The 10,257-nt window shown below is 33.9% G+C and overlaps 1 protein-coding gene across 1 annotated transcript; it reads left to right on the top strand.

Moving 5' to 3' along the window:
* The first annotated feature begins 7,848 nt into the window (after positions 1-7,848).
* LOC118750214 lies at positions 7,849-9,601 on the top strand. The gene is made up of 3 exons (XM_036484940.1): positions 7,849-8,453; positions 8,514-8,906; positions 8,963-9,601. The coding sequence occupies exons 1-3, from the start codon at positions 8,223-8,225 to the stop codon at positions 9,038-9,040; spliced, it is 702 nt and encodes a 233-aa protein (XP_036340833.1). The 5' UTR covers positions 7,849-8,222; the 3' UTR covers positions 9,041-9,601.
* The last annotated feature ends 656 nt before the right edge of the window (positions 9,602-10,257 follow it).

Raw genomic sequence — 10,257 nt, 5'->3', positions numbered from 1 at the left:
TTGGTACCGAAACATTTAGGTTTCGAATAAAAGCGCACATAGGCCAAAAATATGGGAAAGCCGGTTCAGGGGAGACTCGCTTATCAAAACCCGAATTTAGGAGCCAATAGAGCTTTTAATACTGATTCAAATGAAAGATGTATATATGTCGGTTCGACGCCTTAATAAAGAGAAACTCTTGTTTGAAGCATTTTTGTTGCAGCTGAATCGGACGATATCATTTTTGTAGGCAGACTCTGTAACCAGTTAGTGACAATTTTCGAATCGGTATCGGTTTTGTTGACGTATATGAAATATTTTTACGCCAACAAGTGCGATATTGATCCGAAACTTGTCGCTAACTGGTCACACAATTTTGAGATTCCTCGTGAATATGAACGCCATAATTTTTACCTAGCTCGTGGGACTACGCAAAATTTTGGCAGCTGTAAATATGTATACACATAAAGTTGGCGGTAATAAAGAGTCAAAATCAAAATGGAGAAAAGAACAAAAAGCGTACCTTAGTTGTCAGTTATAAAATAAATACAATTTTTTTGCGAATATTTGTTTATTCTATTTATTGAAAGGCAACCGCTCGGAAAAGCTTGTGTTAATTAATATTGATAACAGAACCTGGCAAATCGCACGTTGTCTAAATTCTCAAGTAACATCAAATCCACAAAAGAATACATTGCTTGTATTACCATCAATACACCATGTATAAATTTTAACAACACACAAAAATAGAGCTTTTGCACGAGCGTTTGTTTGGTTTTTCAACACCATTTATAATTTTCTTTTAATAAAATCGCGATTTGTCAAATGCTTAAATGTATTTATCTAATAATTATGCCGCACACAACTCTGAAATCTAAAAAAAAGTCTGAGCAAGGCCATTAAATAGCAGCATACAACCCAGTGCCTTCCTCAAGGGTGAATAAAGCTACAGCAACAACGATTACTACAACAACAACCCAAAAAGGTTGGCTACTGTCTATACTGTGCTTATCGTTCTACAAGAAAACAGTTGTAGAAGGATTAGCGATTAAAAACCAGAGTTGGGCAAAATTTCTTCGAATTACGAATAACAAATGAATAAATTGTTTTTCTCGTTATTCGTAAATAATAAATTACTTGGTTTATTCAAAGAAAAATTATTCGAATATAAATTATTTTGTTCGTTATTCGAATAATTATTATCTTCATTCATTATTCGAATAACGAATATAACAATAAAACAAAAAAAACAAAACCCAGCTTTTGGATATTTTAAAAGTGGCCAATTAGCAAGGAAAGTTTCGACCACATCCTTCCAAGAAAGACCACGGTTGGTATATCAATGGTCAAATTTGAACGTGCGGGAAAACTTTTCGTCCTGTGAAACATCGAGGATTTTTGGCTCTCCTATAACAGAAAACGCACATCTGTTGTCTTCAGCTTCCTTATAAGGACTTTTGTTAGCTTACATGACATAAGACTAGAGGTTGACGCATCGGGCCAATCTTGTAGTTGCAAGATCAAAGAAGATTAGATTACGCACGCCTAGACAAGATCTCACAGGTGGAAATAAGACCGTCGATAAAGCTTATGACATCAGAGGGGGTTTGTTGCAGAAATATGTGTGAGAAGGGTTCCGCTTTTTAGTTGTTTCAACTTTACCCATATTGGATTTTTAACGCAAAAGATCTTATCAGGGGCCGCGAAACAAGCGGGAAAGGGCTAGTATTCTTGATAAAATGGTAAACAGAATTCAACTAACTCACAATCCTTGACAATAGAAATAAAAGTAAAACGTTGTTCAGTGTGTTATAAATCAATTTTTAAAAATATTTTATAACGAATAAAATCACGAATAATTTATTCATAATCAATTTATTCACGAATAATTTACTACGCTTATACGCACGTATTATTTGCAAATAACAATTTGCGAAATGGTAAATTTTGCCGTATAGACGCTGAGTTAATTTTTTATTTGCAAATAACTAAATCACGCAAATAAGTATTGATTAGTGGTACTATTTGCAAATCAGCGCAAATTCTTAGGTTTATTTTCTTTTTCGATGGTCATCTTATTGTCTTTTAGTCAAGACGTTGCCATTTTTAACTTCATTTTACTTTTCGATGGTCATATTATTGCCTTTTTATAATCAGACAATATTAAAAACGAATTTTTCACCATTGAATAAACAGTGAGTTAGGTATTTGAAAATTATTTTTATTTGCAAATAGCTTACGTATAAATGTAGTAATTCATTCGTGAATGAATTATTTGCGAATAATTATATTACGGATAAAATTTTATTCGAATAATTATCTAAATAACAATTTATTCAATACAATGCCCAACTCTGTTAAAAACTATTCACAGTCGCTTATTGAACGAGAAATCGACAATTCACAATACCATGGAAAGGCGATAATCGAATAAGAGTGGAAAGGAGTTAAAAAAACACTCATCAAGTGCTTATTTATATGAAACTTGTTCGATTTTACTTATTTGAAGAAAATTATGGATTCTATGGCATTTGCAGTTATAGCAGCGGAGTAAGAGCGCGTTATGGAAATGAATTCACAGCTATGCGGAGCTGTCGAGTTACCATGGAAGCATCTATGTATGTGAGCTTCTGCTTGAATTGTTGATCCACAAGCCATTACTCCTCTTATACCTGTAGAACTGGTAATCAATCCAGTTAATGCAACAGCTTCTTCCAAGTCATTGAAAATATGCCTTTTGTTAGGTTCATCACCTGTTGCGCTTGCTTCTGCCTGCGGCCGCGCTTAGGGACGTGAATACAAAACACAAGCTTCAAAGGCTGCTTTTACTTGTGAAAGAAAATCCCAATACTCAGTTGGCACAATTTCTGAGAACAAATCATAGAGCTGTGGATAGTTTTAAAATATTTTAAATAGATTTGGGTCACAAACGCCTCTTTAGACAGTCGGAAGTTTTTCGTAAATCCAGTCAAATTTCTTAAATATATTTTATGTCAAAATATATTGTAAAGGCTACACTTTAACTCTTAAACATTTACTACTCCTGGCCAGTTCACTAAACTCTCATCCTCTGACGAGTCGTTGAACCCCAGAACTTCGTTGTACTAATTTTTACCACGTTTTTATAAACTTGCTTTCTTTTTTATTTCATTTTAATTTGCACAAATTTACATAAATATGTATAAGCACACTATTTAGTTTGCTCGATTTGTAAAAAAAGCTTCTCAGCGGTGAAAAATATACTATTGTGAACAACATAAACGAGCGAAGTTCACAATAGCGCTATTCTTCATCGAATGAGGGCCATTAATACCAAATGAAAATTCGTTCGATCAGCACTTTCGACCACAGTCGAATATCGAATGTAACTCATAATAGGGGCCATAATCAGCCCTTTTTGTTATTTTAGGAGCTTTTCCGGCCGGCAGTTTAAAAAAGGAAAAACAAGTTTCCTTTTTTCCTCCTACGCGTTTCGACGCTGTTTTCCGCCTTCTTCAGGGAGTCTGTTTTTATTTATTTGGAAAATAAACATAAAAAACACAACCATTAGATACAATGTTACATATTGCAGTATGGAAACAATTAGTTATCATACACACATATGTATACAAATACAATTCTTCGACGGTAACACATCCATGATACAAAAAAGAAGGTAGTTTCAATAAACAACTTTTTGATTAAAAAGGAGATTTTTGACAATTGCTCAATTGTAAAAAAATCGAAGCGGGGTTACCCAATTTAAGTTTTTTTGTAGAGGGGTTTTTAAATCCTAAATTTGGAAGTATAAATAAAATAGTTGTATTAACATTTACCTTTTAAAAATAATTAAGGCCCCTATTGCGAGTGTCGACTGGCAGTAGAATAGAAATTTGTTGATCGAGTCGATCATCTTTTATTTTGCTATTGTGTAACTTGATCGATAAAAATTTGTACTATTGTGAATGGTTAACAGAATTGTAAACAATTGTTTGTTTGTTTACATTTGTTTGTCTAGTGTTTTATTTACATCATTTTTAAAATAATTGCTTTTATTATAAAATTTAAAAAATGCGACAGTTGAAATATGGTTTAGTGATGAGGAAGATGATGTGGAAGCTAATAGATTAGTAGAGTTGGCTAAAGCAAGGAGGGAATTGCGAGATTCGTCGGATGCCTTGGAGTTGGAAGCTGAAGTGTATGCACATATGTGAGTTTTATGAATAGAAGTTTCGTTCCCGATGCTTCACGGTTTTTAGGCTTTACATGATTTGCAGGAAAAGCTGTTTTCCTCATTAATAAACTTTATGGAAGTTTAAGAAATACGGTACGGTTATATGTACAATGATGTTGGGTATTTGTGTCCAAACGCGTGACCCGAGTTTAAAAACTTTAACATACAATTGTAGTGAAATAATTCCACTTTAATTCAAAATAAACATTTCAAATTTTCGAGCACTAGTCAATTAATAAATTATGCAGTTTTTTGTAAACTTTTGATTTTGGTTCTGCGCAAAAACACTGCGGCGTAGCCGGAGTTATGTGCACAATAAATATTGTATATGTATCTTTCCCAATAGAAGCGGAGCTTCCTCCCCTACTCTTTCCGGAAATTCCTTTTCCTCTTCACTCTCCTGCATCAGCACGACCAACCGCGCAAGTTGCCTTTTGTTGATTATAATTTTTGATCTGTAATTCAGATACATACATATATATGTATATTTCACAATTTTTTACAACTTCCAGTTCAATTGACTTACTTTTTATCCATTATAGTTCCACTTTCTTATGCAAATTTTATAAACGCAAACTCCAACGACTAAAAAACAGCAATAGAAGGATGAGCGATTAAAAAGAATTCACAGTCGCTAATTGAGCGACTAAGCGACACTCGCAATAGCATCGATAATCGCTTAATAGTCGTTTATCTACTGCCAGTCGACATTCGCAATAGGGGTGTAATATCTTATCTTAAAAACGTTTAAATTTTACACTAAATTCGATAACTACTTGCCAAAATCTTTATTATTACATTAATAAAATTTTAGTGAACATATTTTAAAATTTTTAGTGTCATTAGTCATCTGATTATTACACAATGTAGCTAGCCAGGACTATTACAGTTTTCTATATCGGATAAGATTGTTTCTGATATAATTGGGACACTGAAATTACACATTTCGATATTGTCTTTATCCATGTCTTTCAAGTAACGTGAAAACGGAGTTTACTTTGGGACCCATAGGCCTCATGACTTTCAGAGAAGTGAGTATTATCCAATTCTAGTATATTTCAACAATATCGTTATTTCTTTGGATAAAATTAAAATATATTTTACTCAATATTGGAGTTGGTGTGAAACAAAATTTGTGATTTATTGTTGGAATGAAAACTAGAAACACAATTATCAACTTATTGAGCATTCTCTTTAAAATACAAAAAGGGAAATGTTCAGTTATTTGGGATGGGGGCGGAGACGGAGGTACGGACCCATTGACAAATTGGGTAAAATTTCGGCGGCGCTTGGACAAAATTAATTCTCATCAGTCCAACTCCGGCTACGCTGACCACAGTAATTTTTACAAGAAGGTCCATATTTCAAACCGAATTTATTCATAAATTTGTATCTGAAAACTTGAAATTTTTATTTTAAACTAACGTTTAATTGTTTGACAACACGTGTGTGTTAAAATTTTTTGCTTTGGGTTAAGTCTTGTGACACAACAACCCAAAATTATTGTACAAATAACCGAGCCGTACTCAACAAAGTACCTTGTACTAGTTCGAATTTCGATTCTAAGAACAAAATGTTTGTAAATAAATGAAAAATTAATAATAAAATTTGGAGGATTTTAGATATTGCATACGGTAGCACGAAATGTCACAATCTACTTAATTGTCAGGTTGTTAATATGGCGAAGAAAAAGTGACAATGGAACTACTTTCTTTTTTGTATCATGCTTACATCTGTACATTGTCATCACATTTGACACAATAATTATTTTAACATATTTAACTTTGACATCACTAATAAATAACTATAAATAAAAATATCACAGCCTAATGTTTGTTATCGCTCATCTACTCGTCGAATGTGTCCAATTGCTGCCCGATATGCGCAATTTATGTTATCCACGTCTTTGAAGTTCATCGCGTCCTGTATTCTTTGTTGTGTTCGCAGACCTTCTAATGTTAATCTTGTCCTCTCCCTAGTAGTTTGGTTTGTGGGCAAAGGTTATATTTTCGCTTCGAATGTTTTTGTGTAATGTTTTATTATCCGTTAATCCATGTATATATGCGACTCCTGCGAATTTTTTGTATTCATGTTTATTTACAGCTTCAATGCCCATGCCTGCTGGCTTTCGTTTGTTTGTTGTTGTTGCTATAAGCTAGTTTATAATATTATTAGGGTACCCGTTTTTGTGTAATATGTGCTTTATCTTTCTGTTGTTTGCATTGCTGAACTCCTGGTCACTCAACGCGTGAATTTTTTTAAGAGATTGATAGGGTTCCTATTTTGCCTCCAGGGGCGATTCGAGTGGTACTTATTATTACTATTCTACATTTCGACTCGAATCGAAATTTTCTCCGTTTGGCAACTTTGGTATTCTGCGCTCCGTTTCCTTTCGATCATTCTTCGAAATTTACGATTATATCTTCTATATTTCGATCATAGTTCCGTTTTTCTAAGTTGCAAATTTGCACCCCTATTGCGAATGTCGATTGGCAGTAGATAAACGACTATTCAGCGATTATCGCTTATCGATGCTATTGCGAGTGTCGCTTAGTCGCTCAATTAGCGACTGAATACTTTTTAATCGCTCATCATTCTATTGCTGTTTTTTAGTCGTTGGAGTTTGCGTTTATAAAATTTACATAAGTGGTACTATAATGGATAAAAAGTAAGTCAATTGAACTGGAAGTTGTAAAAAATTGTAAAATATACATATGCATGTATGTGTCTGAATTACAGATCAAAAATTATAAGCAACAAAAGGCAACTTGCGCGGTTGTTCGTACTGATGCAGGAGAGTGAAGACATGGGCAAAGGAATTTCCGGAAAGAGTAGGGTAGGAAGCTCCGCTTCTATTGGAAAAGATACATATACAATATTTCTTGTGCATATAACTCCGGTTACGCCATCCACAGTGTTTTTGCGCAGAGCCAACATCAAAAGTTTATACAAAAAAACTGCATAATTTATTAATTGACTAGTGCTCGGAAATTTGAAATCTTTATTTTAAATTAAAGTTGAATTCTTTCAATACACTTTTTATGTTGTTATGTTAAAGTTTTTAAACTCGGGTCACGCGTTCCATAAAGTTTATTAATGAGGAAAACAGCTTTTCTTGCAAATCATGTAAAGCCTAAAAACTGTGAAGCATCGGGAACGCAACTTCTATTCATAAAACTCGCACATGTACATACACCTTCCAAGTCCAAGGGATCCGACGAATCTCGCAATTCCCTCCTTGCTTTAGCTAACTCTACTAATCTATTAGCTTCCGCATCATCTTCCTCTTCACTAAACCATATTTCAACTGTGTGCATTTTTTTAATTTTATAATAAAAGCAATTATTTTAAAAATGATGTAAATAAAACACTCAAGAAACAAATGTAAACAAACAAACAGCTGTTTACAATTCTGTCAACCATTCACAATAGTACAAATTTTTATCGATCAAGTTACACAATAGCAAAATAAAAGATGATCGACTCGATCGACAAATTTCTATTCTACTGCCAGTCGACACTCGCAATAGGGGCCTTGTTGACGGAGAATTTTTTTTAGATTGATATTTTCGTAGGTTTAAATAAAATTTTATAAAAAAATTAAGTAAAATATACTGTGCATGATTGTAAAAGTCATCATAAATGAATTTTCTCGATTTCTTTGTTTTCGCGAGCGGTAATACGAGCAATACGAAAAATTTGCTTAAATAATGGCAACCAAAAGAGATATTGCGCGAGGGTTTCAAAGAGGAAGCACAGGCGATTTTGTTTTCATTATCTATAAATAAGACTGTGAAATGCACTGAATACAATTTATTCTTTCTATAAAAAATTAATAGAGGTATGTACATACATACATACATAAAATGTGAAGTTACATAAAAAATATGGGGTGTGTTCAGTAATGCATTAAGACTTGCAGTATTTGCAGAGTTGGCAGCACTGCAGATTTGATGGTTGATGCAGCTGATAGAATTGTTGACAATTTGCAAATAGGTTTGTTGCATTTTTGAACACGTTCTTTACTAACATGGAAGTGTTAAGTTTAATAGGGGACGATATTTGTGAGCCAAGAGCTGATAGTTTTTTATTGAATTCAGGAAAAAGAAAACTTTTAAAGTTTAAAAGAAGAAGATTTCTTATTAAAAGGCTATCGCTAAAGCGAAAAATACCTAAAAACGAGACAGTTTTTAAAACAATAAAAGCCTTTCCCGAGGACATATTTTATTCTCATTTTCGGATGAATTGGTCCACTTTCAATGTAGGTTTTTACATGTTTTAGCACAAGTAGTATTTTCTAATCAAAGTTATTTTAATTAAGGCTTTGAAAGACGCTTTGTCTCCAACTTGGGTAACTGCAAGGTTTGGACGCTGTGGTCATTCATTAGAAAAATGTCTATACGTAACATTATGGAAGCTATGCAATAGCAGGGTCACCTTCCGCCAGCTTTCGCATCGTTTCAACATTGCGAGGGGAAGAGCGTACTCTCTGTTCATCAAAACAATCGAAGCCATTTGTAATTTGAAAAGCGAAATTAAATGGCCATCTGTTGAATATCAGCAAACTCTCATGGCGAATTTTGAAAACAGCAGAGAAAATCCGTTTCCTTTCGTAATTGGATGTTTAGATGGAACGCATTTCAACATACCTACGCCTAGAGAAGATGCGATCAGTTACTATGATCGCAAAGGGAAACATTCCGTTACCATGCAGGTACATACTTAGAGCTCATTACTTTAAAATTTCACTTCTAATTCATTATCTTCCAGGCCATATGTGACAGCCAATATCGTTTTTTAGATGTATTTATTGGATACCCTGGAAGCTGCCAATGTCTGGAAAAATAGCCCCATATTTCAAGCAATAACATCTGACCAGTTACCGCTAGCACCAAGCGCTGTTATATTAGGTGACTCTGCTTATCCTATTTCGAAATTTCTGATGGTGCCTTACAGAGACAACGGACATCTCACTACGGAAGAAAAGAAATTCAATAGCCGTTTGTCTTCAACGCGAGTATTTATCGAACAAGCATTTGGGATTTTAAAGCAAAAATTCAAGATTTTAAATCATATTGACGTTTCGAGCTTTAAAGGCATATCCGATGTGATACTTGCTTGTGCTATTTTACATAACTTTATTATAAACAAAGGAAATCCTTTAGAATATACTGACGAGCCGGCAATACATATAAGCATACAAGCTGACAGTGAAGTGGAGGCAGTTCAAGATGTATCTATTCGGTCCACCGAACCGGATGATATAAATGGAGTTGATAGAAGAAACTATTTAAGAATTTTTTTCCTCATAAATAACGCGTAACCGTTTATTCATGCATAAACTTATGTATTTCCATATAATTAGTTTACTTTTCTAAATTTTCTTACTGAACACGGAATAAATCGTTTTTTTAGACTTCATTTTCATTTTATTTAATTTAATAAAATATATTAAATTAACATCACATGGTTTCAATAATAAAAATAAAAAAAAGAGTTCAATCTAGAAAGGTTAAAAAGGTACATTTCACAGGTTCATCTTATGACTAATAAAAAATAAATTCAAAATCTACTTTTGCAGACATCGGTTCAATATTGATTTTAATTCCAGCAACGCTTGGATTCGCTCTTTCTCCAGTGAAAGTTTCTCCGTCTCCACAGCCATTGCTTCGTCATGTCGGGTTTGCTCTTTAATAGCTTCTTCTTCAAAAAACTTTAATATTTCGCTGTTTGGGTTTCTCCGAGGATGTGGTGCTCTACGAATTGAAGTCGGTGGAGAATTGCGTGGCTCAACATTACCTTCTTCTAATGGCGGCGACGATGGAAGCTCCAACGACGCTTGCAGATTTTGTGGCGGAGGATTGATGGAGTGCCTGGTACCATACACCTCGTCAAAATCTTCAAAATATAGCCAAGATGTTGCTTCCCTACCGGAGGAATTATTGCGCTTTTTTATACGTTTATACGATACCAGCATATTTAAAAATTTTCTTTGTGCAATGTGTCTGTCTATGTTAATGTCTCTGTTGATTTTTTTTTACTTCTTCCACCACCTTATTCCATAG

Source organism: Rhagoletis pomonella, unplaced genomic scaffold (genome assembly GCF_013731165.1).
Source record: "Rhagoletis pomonella isolate Grant_MI unplaced genomic scaffold, Rhpom_1.0 Rhpom_scaffold_00172, whole genome shotgun sequence".
In the NCBI taxonomy this organism is placed as follows: Eukaryota; Metazoa; Arthropoda; class Insecta; order Diptera; family Tephritidae; genus Rhagoletis; species Rhagoletis pomonella.
The sequence above is the reverse complement of the archived record's forward strand: the minus strand, read 5'-3'. Positions and strand labels throughout refer to the sequence as shown.